This window comes from Macaca nemestrina, chromosome 15 (assembly GCF_043159975.1).
Source record: "Macaca nemestrina isolate mMacNem1 chromosome 15, mMacNem.hap1, whole genome shotgun sequence".
NCBI lineage: Eukaryota > Metazoa > Chordata > Mammalia > Primates > Cercopithecidae > Macaca > Macaca nemestrina.
The window spans coordinates 39,194,036-39,213,562 of NC_092139.1; the positions used below are offsets into that span (position 1 = coordinate 39,194,036).

The window sequence follows — 19,527 nt, forward strand, 5'->3', positions numbered from 1 at the left end:
TGGAAGAAAAAAGATGTAAAATATCTTCTAACATTTCTATACTTTTTGCATGTTGCAGTGTTTTGGGTTATACAAAATATGTTTTTCATGTTGGATTTATTGGGCTACATAAAATATATAGTTGAAATTAATTTCACCTGGTTCTTTTTACTTATTTTAATAGGGCTACTAGAAAATTTAGCTGAGCAAGGTGGTTCACACCTGTAATCCCAGCACTTTGGGAGGCCAAGATGAGTGGATTGCTTGAATGAATTGGAGTTTGGGAATGAAAGTAAAAGAATCAAGGGTGGGCCGGGCGCAGTGGCTCACACCTGTAATCCCAGCACTTTGGGAGGCCGAGGCAGGCAGATCACCTGAGGTCAGGAATTTGAGGCCAGCCTGGCTAACATGACGAAACTCCATCTTTACTAATAATACACAAATTAGCCAGGCATGGTGGCACTCGCCTGTAATCCCAGGTACTTGGGAGGCTGAGGCAGGAGAATCGCTTGAATCCGGGAGGCGTAGGTTGCCATGAGCCAAGATCATGCCACTGCACTCCAGACTGGGTGACAGAGCAAGACTCTGTCTCAAAAAAAAAAAAAAAAGAATCAAAGGTAACTAAAATTTGACCTGAGCAACTGGAAGGACGGAGCTGCCTGTTATTCAGAAGACTGCAAGTAGAATGTTTGAGAGGAAGGGTTTGCACGTGAGTTCATACTGGGATATGTTAAGTTTGAGAGACTTGCTAGACCACCTGCCAGATTTTGAGTGGGCAGTTGTCTAATAGGGATCTGCAGCTCACGGGAGAGATGAGGCTGCAGGTATAAATCTGAGGGTCTCTACCACATAGATGGTATTTAAAGCTCTGCAACTTGACTTCCGAATTTAAAAGAATTATAGATCAATCCACAGTCATCTCCCTGTGGCTTGCTGCATAACAATGGTATAACTAACTCCCAATTCATTCTTAAGGGTCCGTTTTTTTGCAGATGTGTATTCCTATAGACATTTGGCTCAATCTAATATTACAGTCAATGTGCATGCCCTAGACAAATACTAGCTGACAGAGTATAAGAATTCAGACTGGGGTTTCTACATTTCATGATGTAGAAATCCTATAGATGCTCACCAAGAGCTTTCTACCCTCTGCTCACAAGATGCTCTTGCCTCATTGCAGACATTTCCCCACATACCTAGAATTTTGTTTACAGTGAACAAAATGTTGGGTAAGAGTCTCCTGAGCTGAAACAGTTACACCCCCGCAGCTGAGGAAAGCTGTTCCCTCTGCATTAGGCCAATGGGTGAGCAAGCAATTCTCCCATCTAGACCCACAGCATAGAGAACCCTGTACAGAAATTACCCAACAACATACGCTGAAAAACTAAAAAGGGGGTGGGGAGAAATTGCGTCAGATGAATCCTTCTTCCCCTTTGTAGTTCCTTGGTTAGCTAAGAAAACGCAAATAAACTCTTCATTGTCACCGTTTAACCCTGGACTTGTTCTGCATTCCACTTCCCTCAGGAAGCCCACACCTCCTGATACAACCCACACCACGGTTGCCTTCCCCTCCCGGAGGTCACAGAGAAGGCATTTAAAAATGGCTCCCGGCCGGCATGGTGGCTCACGCTCAGCACATTGGGAAGCCTAGACGGGAAGATTGCTTGAGGGTAGCAGTTCAAGATAAGCCTGAGCAACACAGGGAGACCCTGTCCCTATTTTTTTTTAATGTTAAAAAAATTAATTTAATTAAATAAAAATGGTTCCCACGTCAAAGAGAATAAAGAACTACAGAAGTCAAGTGTTAGATGGTCATCACTGCATTACTGATTTTACTGATAAGGACATTGAGACCCAGAGAATTGAACTAACTTGCTCAAGCTCAAAACTGGTTAGGAGCAGATTCAGAACCAGTGCCCTGGCGCTCCCCTACTTTTTTTTTTTTTTTGGCTTTCTCTTTTAACTTTTTGTTATGGAAAATTTCAAACACATACAAAGGTAGGCAGAATATATACTCATCACTCAGCAACAATGATAACAATTACCAACAAGTTGCCAGCATCGTTTTATCTATCCTCTCGTATTTGTACTGGATTGTTTTAAAGCAAATCCAAGATACTTGAACTTCTGTTAAATGGGATGGAAACAAATAAAAGACAAAACATTTTTTTTAAAATCCAAGATACTATCATTTCTCTCGTAAATACTTAAGCATGCTTCTCTAACTGATAAGAAAATTTTAAAAAGAAAAACACATGCCACCAAACACTCAATAAAGCTAACAATAAAGCTAACAACAATCCCTTTGATATCACCTACTATCTGCATATATATATATATATATATATATTTGAGACGGAGTCTCACTCTGTTGCTCAGGCTGGAGTGCCATGGTGCAATCTTGGCTAACTGCAACCTCTGCCTCCCAGGTTCAAGCGATTCTCCTGCCTCAGCCTCCCAAGCAGCTGGAACTACAGGCACGTGCCACCATGCCCGGCTAATTTTTGTATTTTTAGTAGAGATGGGGTTTCACCGTGTTAGCCAGGATGCATATTTATTTATCTGATTATCTCAAGGGTATCTTTTTACAACTGGCTTGTTTGAATCAGGATTAGAAAGGTTCATACATTGCATTTGGTTATTATTATCTCTTAAGTCTCTTTTATTCCATACCACTCTTACATCTCTTTTTGTTTTAATGCCATTGGTTTTTTGGAGAGGATGAATCAATTGGCTTCTAGAATGTTCCGTGTTCTGAGTTTGGGTTTTTGCTCCCTATGGTGTCATCTGCATCCTGTAGTACTCTGTCCCCTGTATTCCCCGTACATTGGAAATTCAGGTCTAAAGGCTTGTTCGGATTCAGCTTTTTAGGGAAGAAGACTTAATAAGAGATACTGTGTTTTTGCTATAGCTACCCATCTGGAGGGCTCCTTGCTGCGTTTGGTGATGCTAAGGCCAAATGCTCAGTAGGTTCAGGTGATGTGAGCCTGATCTCTTCATCATAAAGTTCCCTGTAAACCTTTCACGTCGTGGTTCTAGCATCTCCTGATGATCATTATCTACATTCACTGTTTCATTCATGCCTGCAAGATGATTTTTTAAAAATTCTATCATTCTTTTTGCTTCTCTTAATTAGAATTATTCTACAAAGGAAAACTTTTCCTTATCACCGACTTGGTGTTTTTGAAATACAGCTGATGCTGGGCACAGTGGCTCTTGCTTGTAATCCCAGTACTTTGGGATGTCAAGATGGGTGGATTGCTTTGAGCCCAGGAGTTCGAGATCAGCCTGGGCAACATGTCAAAACCTCATCTCTACAAAAAAATACAAAAGGTAGCCAGGCCTGGTGGCACATGCCTGTAGTCCCAGTCAGTCAGGGGGCTGCAGTGGGAGGATCAGCTGAGCCTGTGAAGTCGAGGCTACAGTGAGCTATGATTGCACCACTGCACTCCAGATTGGTCAACAGAGTGAACCCCTGAAGAAAGGAAAGGAAGGGAAGCAAGATGAAAGATGAAAGAGGGGAAGGGAAGGGAGAAGGAAGGAAGGAAGGAAAAAAAGGAAGGAAGGGAGGGAGAGAGAGAGGAAAGAAGCAAGGGAACTAATATAGAGAGGTAGGATAAATGCTTGATTCTGTCCCTTTATTTCTCAATTGTAAAAGAACTGGCCTATTCCCTAGAAAATTCTAGTGGTGACAAATGCAGGGGGTCTTGTTTTTGTTTCATTTTGTAATTTGGTCATTATGATATGTTTCAGTCTATTGTAAACATCTGTTTTGGTGCTAAAACTTGTCCCATTTTAAGTGAGTCCGTTCTGGGTTCCTTTGACTTCATCTGTTAGTGTTTGATACCTTCCTTGCTTTCAACATGATAAGCAGTCCAGTGCTCACCTCATTCATGCCCTGCCCTAGACCTGTGAAAATCTGTTTTCCTGCTGGTCCGGAGTGACTCATGGGCCGTTCCACAGCCTCCCTATTCCTTGGGCTTATTTGGGTCACTTTCGCTGGCTAAGAGCTGTGGTCATTTGGTTTTATTTGGCCAGGCACAGTGACTCACACCTGTAATCCCAGCACTTTGGGAGGCCGAGGCAGGTGGATCACGAGGTGAGGAGTTTGAGATCAGCCTGGCCAACATGATGAAACCCCGTCTCTACCAAAAAATACAAATATTAGCCGGGCATGGTGGCATGCATCTATAATCCCAGCTACTCGGGAGGCTGAGGCAGGAGAACTGCTTGAACCCTAGAGGCGGAGGTTGCAGTAAGCCGAGATCGCGCCATTGCACTCCAGCCTGGGCAACAAGAGCAAGAGCAAGAGCAAGACTCCATTAAAAAAAAAAAAAAAAGTTGGTTTTATTGGCCGAGCACGGTGGCGCACACCTGTAATTCTAGCACTTTGGGAGGCTGAGGCAGGTGTATCGCTTGAGTCTAGGAATTTGAGACCAGCCTGGGCAATGTGGCAAAACCCCATCTCTACAAAAAAATATGAAAATTAGCCAGGCATGGTGGCATGTGCCTGTAGTCCCAGCTACTCGTGGGTTTGAGGTGGTAGGATTGCTTGAGTCCAGGAGGTCGAGGCTGCAGTGAGCCGTGATCATGCCACTGCACTCCAGTCTGGGTGACAAAGTGAGACCTGGTCTCTGAAAAAAAAAAAAAAGAAAAAGACAAACCCCAACTCTCCTGCAGTCTCTTCAGTGCTCTGGGGCAGGAACATAACTGACTTGGCAAGGATAGGCTGTGGTTCAGGGAAGGACACTCAGAAACTAGGTGGTCAGAATCCTGAGTCGGGTACAGGGGTGGAAGGGGAGAGAGCTTTTGTTTGTAAGAGTCTGATCAAACTATAACACTGATCATTCTTGGCACCAGCTACATTTTCATCTGCATAGAGGGAATCAGGCTGAGCGAATAGGTTAGTTTGGCTCAAGGAAGAAACTGGTCTGGGTAATGTAAGGATGAGAGTAATTCAAGGCTATTGTAATTCAAGGCTATTGTTCGTTTTTGTTTTGTTTTGTTTTGTTTTGTTTTGGCGGGGGGGGGGGGGGTGGTGGGGGGGATGGAGTTTCACTCTTATTGCCCAGGCTGGAGTGCAGTGATGAGATCTTGGCTCACTGCAACCTCCGCCTCTCAGGTTCAAGCAATTCTCCTGCCTCAGCCTTCCGAGTAGCTGGGGTAGCCTGCCACCACGCCTGGCTAATTTTCTTTATATATTTAGTAGAGATAGAGTTTCGCCATATTGGCCAGGCTGGTCTTGAACTCCTGACCTCAAGTGATCCACCCGCCTCAGCCTCCCAAAGTGCTAGGATTACAGGCGTGAGCCATCGTGCCTGGCCTAAGGCTATTGTTCTTAGAGGTAAAGAAGGGGACCTCCCCTTTCTCTTGGGGTGTGCTGGCCCCAGGTATGGACCTGGCACCAGCAGAAACAGTGATTGGGGTTTGAGCAGCAACACGGCCTCATGCTTACTCCCGGGGTTCTCTATGGCAGGGTATCACCAGGGGTTCAAGAGAGTTTCCTAAGTATCAGTATCATACACTTCCAACCACTAAGTGACACAATGATGACCTCTAAAGACCAACCACCCATCTAGCATCAGGCTAGGTGCTATATACCCATCTCTAACCCACACCATAACTCTGCCAATTTGAGACTATTACTGCATTTTCCAGAAAAAGAGACTTAGGCCAGGCATGGTGGTTCATGCCAGTAATCCCAGCACTTTGGGAGGCTAAGGCAGGAGGATCACTTGAGCCCAGGAGTTCCAGACCAGACTGGGTAACATGGCAAAACTCCATCACTACAAAAATTTTTCTAAAATTAGCTGGGCATGGTAGCATGCACCTGCAGTTGCAGCTACTTGGGAGGCTGAGGCAGGAGGATGGCTTGAGCCCCGGGCGTCAAAGCTGCAATGAACTGTGATCATGCCACTGCAGTCCAGCCTGGGTGATAGAGTGAGATCCTGTCTCAGAGAGAGAGAGAGAGGGAGATTGAGAGACTGACGCTCAAACCGATAGAGTCACACAGGTGGAGGCAGGATTCCAATGTATTGCATGCTGCAGCCGTTGAGCATGGACCCACCTATCAATTCCCAGAAGAAACCAGCTGGGAATTTATGTGCCATGTGCATCTCTGGGATATTTCCTAAGAGAACAGAGGCTGAGGCAAGGTGCACAAATTCTGTATCTCTGGCAGAGCCCTCCACATGAAACTGCCTTTGCAAAATTAGACAGTCAGAGAAATCTGACATAGCTGACTTCATGTTTCCTCTAACCTCCAAGCTGTTCTTGGTCATCTCTGGGCATAAGCCAAACTAACTTTGGGAGACATTTAGTTTATAGTTTAACCTTAGCCTACCATAGCCCTTCCCAAAACTAAATCACCTTTGTAAAACTAATGGAAGTCCACAAGGTTAAGAGAATGAGAAGGGCCTGAATTCTGCTAAGATGTAGGCATAAAGGATAAACAGCCATTGTTCCGGAGGTCACAAGATTTGCAACTTCCCCAATTTATCTTGTATATAACATTGCTATTGTAGAACCTAAGATTGGTCTTTTGAGACTTCTGCATTTCTGACAATTGGCTAATCCACCCAGACTCATGACTAATGACTAACCAGTCCTCTGGCACCCTCACCCAGAGGCAAACCGTTTTCCATGCCCCTGTGATGGCATCCCCAACCAATCAGTAGCATTCCCTGGTCCCTTGTCCATTCCCTAGTTCCCTGCCCACCAAATTATCCTTGAAAACCCCTAAACTCAAAGCCTTCAGGGAGATCAGTTTGAGTAATAACTCCATCTCCTGTGTGGTGGTAGGTCTTGCATCAATTAAACTCTTCACTGCAATGCCACGGTCTCATTGAATTGATTTTGTCTGTGCAGTGGGGAGGACGAACCCATCAGGCAATTACAAAAATATACTGGGAGTCTGGGCACCTCTGCCTCCGCTATCCACATGGCCACTTCCTTCTAATATCAAGCCCGGGACATCATCATGCTCATTCCTCAAATCTTGGCCCTTTCCTCAGAACAACCTTGCTGAAAGTCAATGGAGACAGACTCTCACGCCTGTCTCAACTAGAGACACTTGTTGACACAAGAAACTGTGCTTCTAAAGATCACTTATAAAGTTGGTTCCTAGAAATGTGGAGACCATTTACCCATTGGGGTTTTTTGTTTTGTTTTCTTTTTTTTTTCCTGAGATGGAGTCTCACTCTATTGCTCAGGACGGAGTGCAGTCGCATGATCTTGGCTCATTACAAACTCTGCCTCCCAGGTTCAAGAGACTCTCCTGCCTTAGCATCCCGAGTAACTAGGATTATAGGCGTGTGCCACCACACCCAGCTAATTTTGTATTTTAGTAGAGACGGGGTTTCACCATGTTGACCAGGCTAGTCTCAAACTCTTGACCTCAAGTGATCCACCCACCTCGGCCTCCCGAAGTGCTGGGATTACAGGTGTGAGCCACTGTACCCAGCCTATATCATGCTTTTAATTTGCATTTCCTTAATGGCTAGTGATGTTGAATATCTTATGTGTTTATTGATATTCTAATATCATCTTCAATGTGATGTATCCTCCTACCTTTTGCTCATTTTTAAACTGAATTTTCTTTTTTCGTTGTTGTTTTATGACAAGGTCTTGCTCTGCCACCCAGGCTGGAGTGCAGTGGCACAATCACAGCTCACTACAGCCTTAAATCCTGGGCTCAAGTGATCCTCCCACTTCAGCCTCAGCAGTAGTTGGAACCACGGGCATCACTGCACCTGGCTATTAATGTCAAATTTTCAGAGTTCTTTGTCAGACATTTGTTTTGCAAATATTGTATCCCACTTTGTAAACTTGTCTTATTTATTTAGAGACAGGGTGTTGCTCTGTTGCCCAGACTGGAGCGCATGGGCACAATCTCAGCTCATTGTAGCCTCAGCCTCCAGGGCTCAAATGATCCTCCCACCTCAGCCTCCAGAGTAGCTGGGACTGCAGGCGTGTGCCATCACACCTAGCTAATTTTTGTATTTTTTTGTAGAGATGAAATTTCATCCTGTTGCCCAGACTGGTCTTGAACTCCTGGACTCAAACAATCTGCCCACCTCAGCCTCCCAAAGTGCTGGGATTACAGGCATGAGCCACTATGTCTGGCCCTTTTTGTCCTTTTAACAGGTCTTTCATGGAGCAACAGTTTTACATTTTTACAAAGTCCAGTTTATTGATCTTTTAATTTTATGAATGGTACTTTTGCTGTCATGTCTGAGAATTCTTTACCAAGCCCTGGGTCCTGAAGATATTCTCCTGTGTTATCTTCTCTTGTTTTTGAGGACGGGGTCTTGCTCTGTTACCCAGGCTGGAGTGCAGTGGCACAATCATGGCTCACTGCAGCCTTGAGCACCTGGGTTCAAGCAATCCTCCTGCCTCAGCCTCCAGAGTAGCTGGGACCACAGGTGTACGCCACCACATTCGGCTAATTTTTTTTTTTTTTTTTTGAGACGGAGTCTCGCTGTGTCGCCCAGGCTGGAGTGCAGTGGCCGGATCTCAGCTCACTGCAAGCTCCGCCTCCCGGGTTTTTACGCCATTCTCCTGCCTCAGCCTCCCGAGTAGCCGGGACTACAGGCGCCCGCCACCTCGCCCGGCTAGTTTTTTGTATTTTTTTTAGTAGAGACGGGGTTTCACCGTGTTAGCCAGGATGGTCTCGAACTCCTGACCTCGTGATCCGCCCGTCTCAGCCTCCCAAAGTGCTGGGATTCCAGGCTTGAGCCACCGCGCCCGGCCCACATTCGGCTAATTTTTAAAATTTTTGCAGTGACGGGATCTTGCTATGTTGCTCGGGGTGGTCTTCATCTCGAAGTTCTGGGGATTAGAAGTGTGAGCCACCAAACCCGGCCTGTCATCTGCTAAGATTTGGGGTTTTATATTTTAATCTATGATTCGAGTTACGTCTTGTATAAGGTGGAAAATTTAGGCCAATGTTTGCTCTTGTGGCACTGGATGTCCCATTGCTCCAGCATATTTTTTTTTTTTTTTTTTGAGACTGGGTCTCGCTCTGTCATCCAGGCTGGAGTACAGTGGCACAATCTTGGCTCACGACCTCCGCCTCCCAGGTTCAAGCGATTCTTGTGCCTCAGTCTCCTGAGCAGCTAGGACTACAGGCGCACGCCACCACACTCGGCTAACTTTTGTATTTAGTAGAGATGGGATTTCACTATGCTGGCCAGGCTGGTCTTGAACTCCTGACCTCAAGTGATCCACCCACCTTGGCCTCCCAAAGTACTAGGATTACAGGTGTGAGCCACCAGGCCTGGTCGCTCCAGCATAATTTCTTGAAAGAAAAGACCATCCTTCATTGAATTGCCTTTGCATGTTTGTCAGAAAGCAGTTGACTGTGCTTGTGTCGATTTTCCTATTCTGGGCCACTGATCTATATATCTATCCTTCTGCCAGTACCAAAGTTTTGATTCCTATAGTTACATAAGTTTTAAAATCAGGTAGCGTGATTCCTCCCACTTGCTTCTTGTTCAAAACTGTTTTTAGCTATTCTAGTTCTTTTGCCTCTCCAAATAAATTTTAGTTTTTCCACCCAGGCTGGAGTGCAGTTGCATGATCTCAGCTCACTGCAACCTCCACCTCCCAGATTCAAGTGATTCTCCTGCCTCAACCTCCAGAGTAGCTGGGATTACAGACACCCACCACCACGCCTGGCTAACTTTGTATTTTTAGTAGAGACAGGGTTTCACCATGTTGGCCAGGCTGGTCTCGAACTCCTGACCTCAGCTGATCCGCCAGCCTTGGCCTCCCAAAGTGCTGGGATTATGGGTGTGAGCCACGGCGCCCAGCCCCTGCTATATTCTTAATATAGCAAATTAGTCCAACACTGATCAGACTCTCAAGAGTACTCTTCTGGCATTTGATAAAGTATCAAGTTATTTAAGAACATTTGGACAAATTTTTAAAAATTGAAGAAAACAATTGAGCAACTACCCTATCACACGTAACATAAAGCTATACTAATCGCATGGATGACTCCCAGGTACCACACACTGAGACAGAACTTGGGAGGAGGTGGGATGGCAGCAGGTTTGGTAGAAGGAAGAAGGAAGTGCTTTGTTGAGATACATCAAGTGTGAGATGCTTATTAGACCTTAAACTGGAGATGGGGACACAGCGGGATGTATGAATCTAGAACTTATGGAAACGGTCTGGTCTCTTCCATAAGAGAGATACATTTAAAACCGTGGGATGCCACTGAACTTTTGCTGAGCTTTTATTGCTTTCTTCCTGTTAAATCAAATAGTTTGGCTTTGCAAGTAAGCTTCAGAAGTTCACCCATCCTATCCAACATTTCTGTTTTCATGTTTAGGTAAATTTAGTAGAGGACTAAATAAACTCTAGTATTCCTCTTATTATTCCTATACTATTACTACTTTCCTCATTACTTTTGAACACTTGCCTTTCGTGTCATTTCCCTTCTTAAAAATCATTTAACTTTGATCTCCTATACGATGCTAAGCTTCTCTCTGGCATTCATAATACATTCTCCATTGTCCAAATGGCTCCTTCATTCCCCCTGAACACACCACACGTATGACCCCGGCCTCTGACTTTATGTAGACTGCGACCCAAAGTGGTTTCACAACTCCCTTGACCTGTACCTCTATCTGTAAGAGCTTGAGAGCTCTATGAAGTCTCCAATTGTTCCAGCCCATCATCTCCCCTCCTCATCTCCACACACATTTATATGGTAGTCTTCATCATATGGTCTCTTGCATTTTAAAAACCTCAAACCTACTTCTCAAATTGTACAAGCCCACTAAGAGGTCATATTGGAATGAGTTTCCAATCATGAATGCCAAAATCATGCAGTATTTCTAATACAAATACTTTGCTTTCTACCCCAAAAATACACAATCCAAAACTAAAATGCAAAGGAATAAATCAATTGCATCCAAATCTAAATTAACAGGACTCCATTATCAACCTAGAGTACCAAGCCAGTAATAATGTGAAAGGCAGAATTTGGTCAGAGGTATAGAGTGAGCATAGGCAGAAATGGCAATGAGTGTCCACCAGGACTAATGAGGCGATCTGCCCCCAGGCCACACAATTCCTATCCAAGGCAGCGCCTTTTTCACTACCAGTCCACCAACTGCAGGATTTAGGTATGCTGTCCCAGGAAGAGGCAATCAGGCCTGGGGGAAAAACTGTACCTTATTCTTCCACTTAAATGGAATAACTATCCCTGTATTTCTCCTCAGTCTGCATGGAGCAAAAAATTGGTTTTAGCATAATCCATCAAATACATGACTCCAAGTAACCAGGACAGAGAACTCCATGTGTAAACATACAAACACATGCAAACACACACACGCACATGTGAGCGCACACATACTCCAGACATTATGGCCAAGCATGCCATACAAAACTGTATGTTTATCGTGAAACAATCTGAGTTAGGAAACTAGGATTGTTGCCACCACCATTTATTTATCTAGTTCATAACTAAGAACACTATAGCAGTGCTGGAGATGCAAAGACGTCCCTGCCCTTAAGGGGCTTACAATCTTACTGGAGAATATAACAGGCACATAAGAAGCTGGACTACAAGGAAGCATGAGCTAACAAATGCCAGACTTTGGAAGGCAGCGTAGTTTGAGAACATGGGATTCAGAGTCACAAAACCCACATCCTAGTCCCAACCCAGTACATCAGTGAACCTCTCTGGGTTTTTTCCCAGCTACAACATTAAACAGTTAAGACTGAGAGGCTGTCTGCATGTTTCCATGGTGATTCAGATCAAAAGCTGAGATGAGCTTTATGGAGTAGGTGGCACCTGAGCGGGACACTGAAGGAAGGCAAAGGAGGTGTTTCAGACAAGGAAAGCAGTACTGAGGTAGCTGTAAGCTTGGAGTTTGGAGGGGAGATGACAGACAAGTGTCACAAGGAGTAATGGCAGAGAGGTGGGTGGGTGGCAGGAAGTACCACCACACTTCCCACACAGGGGTGAGCGGCGTGCCTCACATTTACATCCGATCATTTACAGTACATAATTCCAGAGTGTAGAAAATACCAGAGGACAATGGCGGCATTTTATCAAACATTTCACTTGATTTCCATAAAGTATAAAATAATTTAACATTATACCTCTACATTTCAAAATTCACATCAATAAACCATCCTGTCAAAATGTAAACCAATTCAAAGTTTACATTCTTAGTAAACATAACTAAATCTCTTAATTCAAAAGGACATTTGATACAAATTATATTACTCCAATAATTCCAACATTCATTTTCCACCATGTTCCAAGCACTGTGAAAATAAAAATGACTATGACAAGGTCCCTGCCCTTGAAGAGCCCGCAACCTGGCAGATGAGCAAAGATCAACTCTGCCTGCCCAGAATGACTGTGACGCACAGCCTGATCAAGGTACGAGCCATGGAGCACAAAGATGGATTCATCCTTTCCGGAGTTTCCACGAGGGCTCAGGAGAGACATCTTGGGCACAAGAAGAAATGAGTTTGGCAGAGAGAAAGTGACTACGGGAGGAGAGGGCTCCCAGGCAGCGGACACACGGGCACAGAGAGGAAGTCCAGGGCCAGTGACAGGGACAGTGTGGCTGAAGCAGGGTGCAAAAGGCAACAGCTAGTGATATGAAGGCCCAGACTTAGTCCTGTGAAAATAAGGAGCCATTGCTTGTCATGTTTTAATCATCAGCTAACACTGGTTCATAAGGTCAGGAACAGATAGGACAGAAAGTGAGCAGGAAGGTTCTGTCTGTATTGTAGACAGTGACTGTCCGCTCTCCCCAGCAACTAAACTGCTCAGAAGCCACACTCCCCGTGACCTCCTTCCTTCATCCTTTCTTCTGTCTCCTTTTTCTCTTTATGATCTGCTTCCCCTCTGTCCTCGAGTCTTCAAAATGGAGCCAGCATTGGGAAGGCAAAGGAGAGGAGCAAAGGAGCAGGACTAGAAACAAACACATATGGCTAATCGAGTTACCATAAAGAAATGGTAACCGTATTGGACAAAGGTCTGCAGATGAAGGAAACTAATTCTTTTTCAGGAGTTTTCCAAAAGTGCCCAATCCACACCAAAATGTTGGAAAATCTCATACAATGTGGGAAAGGTATAGAGAACCCTTGCAGAAGACTCCATTTCCTAAACTATTTTCCATTAATATCAATGTTACAAATGCAATACCATAGGATTTCAGAGCCTATCTTCACACAAATAAGATCTGACCAAAATTGCATTGCTTAGCTTAAAAAATAATACACAATGTGTAATTTCAAGTCTTAGGTTCTCAGCTACTACCAAAATATGTCAATATATGAATAAACTGCCTCATGAAAAACATGCAGTAAAAGGTAGATGCAAATAAGCTATCCCTTTGGGGTAGACACTATATTAAAATTTCTTGTCATATTATAAAACCATTCTACAAAAGTAACACCTTCTTGAAATTTCATTTTGTAATGAAGAAAATAAATCTGTATCATTTTATTTAACATTCATTCTTTAAGTTACAGTTAACACAACCTGCTTCTAATCCAAGAAATCCTAGTATAATCTGAAACACATGCATATACATTTAGTAAGACCTTCTACATTTCTAAATAAATTACATGCATGATATACAATAAAGAATACTAATATGAGAATTCAGGACATTTATTTTTCTGCATTGAAATTTAACTACTGTACAACACACACATATACAAAACAAACCCACAAAGCAACAGTGTGTAATAGGTAGTGACAGACACACAAAATTACAGCCTTTTTTTTTTTTTTAGGCAACAAAATACGTCCAGTCCTTGACATCTTCTCATACTCACCTAGCACCACAGATGCAAGGACCTAACAGTAAACATGTACAATCTCATGCTTAACACCTAAAGCATGCACTGAATTGAATTTATATGTTGTGATCTATTCTACTAAGTATGCAATACATACTTTAACTTACTAATATTTTATACATTAAATTACCCTGCAGCATTTTGAAATTTTAACATTGATGTAAAACAACTTTTGAAAGATTTATGAAACAAGTTTCAAGGTTTAACTTCAGGCTGGTTTGGTTAAGTGGAAAAATGGCAACAGCCTCAAGGTTCATACTGAATGAAAATGGTGTTGTGTGCATGTCAACCCATGTAAAAAATACCTATATACAAGATGGCACAAAAATTTGTGCAGTTGGAATCACCAGTGCAAATGCATGCATTTGAGGTACTTATTTTTTCCATGGTCAGGTATAATTATGCATAGTCATTTTCCTTAAATGCTAAAGATTTCAGACCTGATCAAATGAAAAGCTGTAAGTGTAAATATGAGCTATTTATATAATTTCAAAGTGCTACGCTTTTAATGAACATTTGCTTAACATTATAGATTTATATATTTAGTTTAAAATATTTATATTACCAACCAATAAATTTTCTCACTATAAAGAGACTGACTGGCAATTATACCTGGCCAAGTAATTTAAAGAGCATACTTGCAAGAACTGTAGTGAAAGACTTAAATACTTCATTATTGCTTCACTGAACTGAGAAGCCCAAAAGGCATAGATCAACAATGCTCAATGATGAAAAATGAATACCCAGAACAGCGGTGCATGCCCCCAAAATGACCTCTGTGCAATAAAAACTAAGCATTCTCCACGTTATCAATGCCGTTGGCATCCACGTGGATATCAGGATCCCCACACAAAGATGAGGGGACAAAGCGGCTAACAGTGGGACACAAACAGCTCTTAAGCTCTGGCAATTCTTGCTTCAGGCGTTCCAATTGCTCCACTTGGAATATATTTGGTTGTTCAGGCATCCAATCATATATCCTATGATGAAACAAATACAAAATACATAAAATACTGTAATTTTATGGTTTACCTAAGACCTGCCTGACTCAACCTTTTCATAAGATTTACAGAATGCCTGGAACATCCACATCAGAGTTTTTGTTTTGTCTTAAAGATGAAAGTATCCATTCTATTTTTTTAAATTTCTCTTCTTCCCAGTCTTTCCAATAATCCAGAATAGCAGCACTGCCCTTTTGTATCCCGGATGCAATGGAGCTCAACATAAAGCAACTGAATCAGAAAATGAAACGTCTAGTTTACTTGTGATCTAGCTTAAAGTATTTGCCCTCCAACTCGCTTTTTTTGTTTTTAAACAAATGGAAATCTAAAAAAAAACTGACTGTTCTGACTTCAAAGTCACTAAAGATCAAGATAAGAAGACTGCTCACCAGCGTGGGAACTGCTCTAAAGCTGCTCCGTAACACCAGATGCATCCAGAGTGGAGAACTCTGAAAGAGCCTCCGGTGATCTGACACTGGCACTGCCCATCCGCAGAGAAAGGATGGCCTCCTGTGCCTGAATGTGACAGCCAGGTCACTATGTAAGCCAGGCAACTATGTAGTATCAGAGAATCTTTATGACATCACAGTAGGAAAGAATTATTTAAACATGATAAAAAATATGACTCTATTAAATATCTGACTGTTTTAGAACAGAGTTTCTACTAATTAAAGACATATCTAAGAGAATGAAAAATGACCTCTGCATCAAGGTATCGAGACAGAACAGAAGCATCTAACTTCGCTCTCTCCCTACATTCCACTGAAAATAAAACAAAGAGATTCTTTTTAATAAAATACGTAAGTATGAGAAAAATCCAAGAGACAAAGCTACAACATTTTGAAAGTTGGAAAACAGATGGATAAATAAGAACTAAAAGTTTGTCAGTGAGATAACTGAAAAGGCTGGCTCACAGGCCAGTGGTAGGAAACACGAAGAGCGGAGTTAAAAGCAGGAGCAGATCGATCTAAGATGGCGACTGTCAAACCAGAAACCACCCCTACTCCTAATCCCCCCGTGGAAGAGGAGAAAACAGAATCTAATCAGGAGGTTGCTAACCCCGAACACTACATCAAACATCCTCTACAGAACAGACGGGCACTCTGGTTTTTTAAAAAATGATAAAAGCAAAACTTGGCAAGCAAACCTGCCGCTGATCTCTAAGTTTGATCTTGCTGAAGACTTTCGGGCTCTATACAACCATATCTAGTTGTCTAGTAATTTAATGCCTGTCTGTGACTACTCACTTTTTAAGGATGGTATTGAGCCTATGTGGGAAGATAAGAAAAACAAACGGAGTGGATGATGGCTAATTTACATTGAACAAACAGCAGAGACAAAGGGACCTCGATCACTTTTGGCTAGAGACTCTACTGGGCCTTATTGGAGAATCTTTTAATGACTAGAGTGATGATGTATGTAAAGCTGTTGTTAATGTTAGAGCTAAAGGTGATAAGACAGCAGTATGGACTACTGAATGTGAAAACAGAGAAGCCGTTACACATTTGGGAGGGTATACAAGGAAAGGTTAGGACTTCCTCCAAACATAGTGACTGGTTATCAGTCCCACGCAGACATAGCTACTAAAACAGTTCTGCCACTAAAAATAGGTTTGTTGTTTAAGAAGACACCTTCTGAGTATTCTCATAAGAGACCAAGTCAAGCAATCGAGATTTTGGAGCTGAATCAAAGCCTCTTCAAAAACTACTAGAGTGGACTGGATTTAAATGTGATTTCCATCCAAATGTTGCTAAGATGTAAGAGAAGTCTCATTCACTGAGGTGGGAGGACTAGAACTCAGGAAGTCAAGGGAGCAGTGAGCTGAGATTGTGCCACTGCACTCCAACCTGGGCAGCAGAGCGAGAGACCCCGTCTCAAAAAAAAAAAAAAAAAAAAAAATCCTTAATGACTTCAGGGAAATAGCATGTTCATTAAATGAGAATAGGATGCTAAACATACGGAAAAAACTACATTCAGAGAAAAAAAGACAGTCATTGGAAATTAAACACACAATAGTAGACATGAAAAACTCAACAGAGGCCAGAGAGGGTGGCTCACTCCGGTAATCCCAGCACTTTGGGAGGACAAGGCAGGCAAATTGCCTGAGCTCAAGAGTTCAAGACTAGCCTGGGCAACATGGCGAAACCCTGTCTCTACTAAAATACGAAAAATTAGCAGGGCATGGCGGTGTGCGCCTGTAGGCCCAGCTACTCGGGAGGCTGAGGCATGAGAATTTGCTTGAACCCAGGAGACAGAGGTTGCAGTGAGCTCAGATCGCATCACTGCACCCCAGCCTGAATGATAGAGACTGTCTCAAAACAACAAAACAAAACAAAACAAACAAAAAACAGAAAAGCTCAACAGAATGAGTAGAAAGTAAGACTGAGAAAATCTTTCAAATGAAGCAAAAAAAAAAAAAAAAAAGACAAAAATGAAAAATCTGGTCCAAGAGCTATTTGATTCAAACAAAAAGACTTCTATAAAGGAAAAAAAAAAAAAAAAAAAAAAAAAAAAAATCCAGAAAATTGAAGGGGACAAGAATCAAAAGAAATATTTTTGAAAAAATTTTCCCATGTTTAAGAACATGTATTGACAGACTAAAAGGGTTACCAAGTGTCCAGCAAAGTGGGCAAAACCAGACCCACAAGAAAACGCATCTCTATAGAATTTCAGAACACTGGTAATAAAAGGAAGACCCTCAAAGCTTCTAAACAGGAAACACAGATTACATGTGAGAACATAATCAAGATGGCTTCACACTCAACAGCAACACTGGAATGGTAAGATGATGGAGAATGTTTCTAAAATTCTAAAGTATTTCTAACACAGAGTTCTATACACAGCCACGACATTTCTGGACACATAAGACCTCAAAAACATTTACCTCCTGTGTCCACCTTTCTTAAGATGCTGAAAGACATGTTCCGTAAAACTCATTGAACCAAGAGAGAAAAAGATATGAGCTACAGGAAACGGGAGATCTAACACAGAGAATGGCAGCGCTCAGGATGACAGCTGTGCACAATCAACCTACTGGAGCAGCCCAGTGGACAGGCAGATGTGTTGAGGGCTATTACTCCGAGAGAGACACTGTCACTCTAGCAGCTATGTTAACCTAAGAACAGAGTGCCCTCATGAGCCTGAACTGGCATATTACCTAAATATGGTCTAACCGTGTGCTGATTAAGTTTCCACGTTACCTGTAGGATTAAAATGCTTTGGCCTACTCCTGAGAACTGGTAACAGGCTACAATGAGTGAAGAACCAGGAAATACAGGATAGCCCACTCCTGCTATACTTCCAATGCCTGACCCACAGGCAGATGTGCTGAGCTAGAGACCTAGCAGGTCACACAATCAGTTCAGAAAGTTAAGACTGGCATTTAAGTGCACACATATAAAGAGGTACATGCATGAACAGGAAGTATCTAAAGGATACTTGGAATTGTTTCAGGTACATACTCGTAAATATACCTTATCTGTGTACTGGGTTGCCACATAAAATAGGTTGGGTGCAAAAAGGTTTAAAAGTCACTGTACTATCAATAATGTTCACAGCAACACTATAAAATAGCAATTACTTGGCAGCAACCTAAATGTTCCTAAAAGACAGTATAAGTTGTGGTAAAGACAACAATGGAATATTAATATGACCATGAAAAGCAAGGTATAGCTACATGCAACAATATAGGTTAACTTTAAAAACATAATTACAAGTTTTATAAAGTATAATTAAAGCTTGAAACTATATAAAACTACAGCTGGGGCAGGAGAATCACTTGAACTCAGGTTGCAGTTAGCCAAGATAGTGCCACTGCACTCCAACCTGGGTGACAGAGCAAGACACTGTCTCAAAAAAATGAAAAGAACGGCCTCTTACTCATCATCATAAGTGCAAATTTCCCAAACAAAATACCAGAAAATGATATGTAGCAGTTTAGTGTTTGACAACTGAAAATACACACTCACACACTCTCACCACACCTCTCTCCAATCCAAAATGCCTCAAAGGCTCCAAGTCACTAATCATTCAAAACCTTCTATATGACGTCTAAATTTGATAATGGAAAAAATAGCATAAGCAGATTATTTAGAAATAGAGGTAAATGCCAGAAAAGCCAGATAATAAAGATACGAGGGGACAGGGTCTCGGCCAGAGACAATGGAAGAAATAGGTACAAGAAATTTTTTTTTAATTATAAGACTTATCAAACTATTTGAATTTTAAAACTATATACACATACTTTTTTGAATTAAAAAAAAAAAAACTTTTTGAGGGTAAAAACCAACTCAACACAACCCACCTTACCCCTCCTCAGACCCTATTAGGAATCCAGTGCCTGGCCACCTCCCTGAAACCCTCAACAGAGTCGTGCCTTGATTTACACTCTTGCCTCTGCCTAGAATACAAATGTTGTCAAAGTAAACATAACCACTCCCCAAATTCCAACTCAATTCTTCTTCTTTAAAGCTCCAAGCCAGGAAGAACTTTCTGGAGCACTTGTTATATCATATATCATCCTCTTCTCCATTACATGTCAACATTTGATTTCAACCAAGTAAAGCCCCTAAGATGAAGGATCTGCCTGAAATTTGTATACTCTACAAAACCATAAATGGTATAACCTCAAAATACACTTCCTTGCCAGAAAATATTTGTAATCATTCCTTATAACAAAAATACACATATAACCATATACATTCAAAAA

General features: G+C 42.2%; 1 protein-coding gene and 1 pseudogene across 2 annotated transcripts in view; one reads left to right on the forward strand and one right to left on the reverse strand.

Moving 5' to 3' along the window:
- Positions 1-13,611: 13,611 nt before the first annotated feature.
- The window catches only part of LOC105481647 (glycerophosphocholine phosphodiesterase 1), a 63,899-nt gene continuing 57,983 nt past the window's right edge, over positions 13,612-19,527 (reverse strand). For both annotated transcript variants that reach the window (XM_071079639.1, XM_071079638.1), the window contains one exon: positions 13,612-14,798. In XM_071079639.1, coding sequence (XP_070935740.1) covers positions 14,609-14,798 — 190 coding nt within the window. In that variant the 3' untranslated portion in view covers positions 13,612-14,608. The remainder of the gene's footprint in view (positions 14,799-19,527) is intronic.
- LOC105481638 (eukaryotic translation initiation factor 4E pseudogene) lies at positions 15,792-16,523 on the forward strand (annotated as a pseudogene).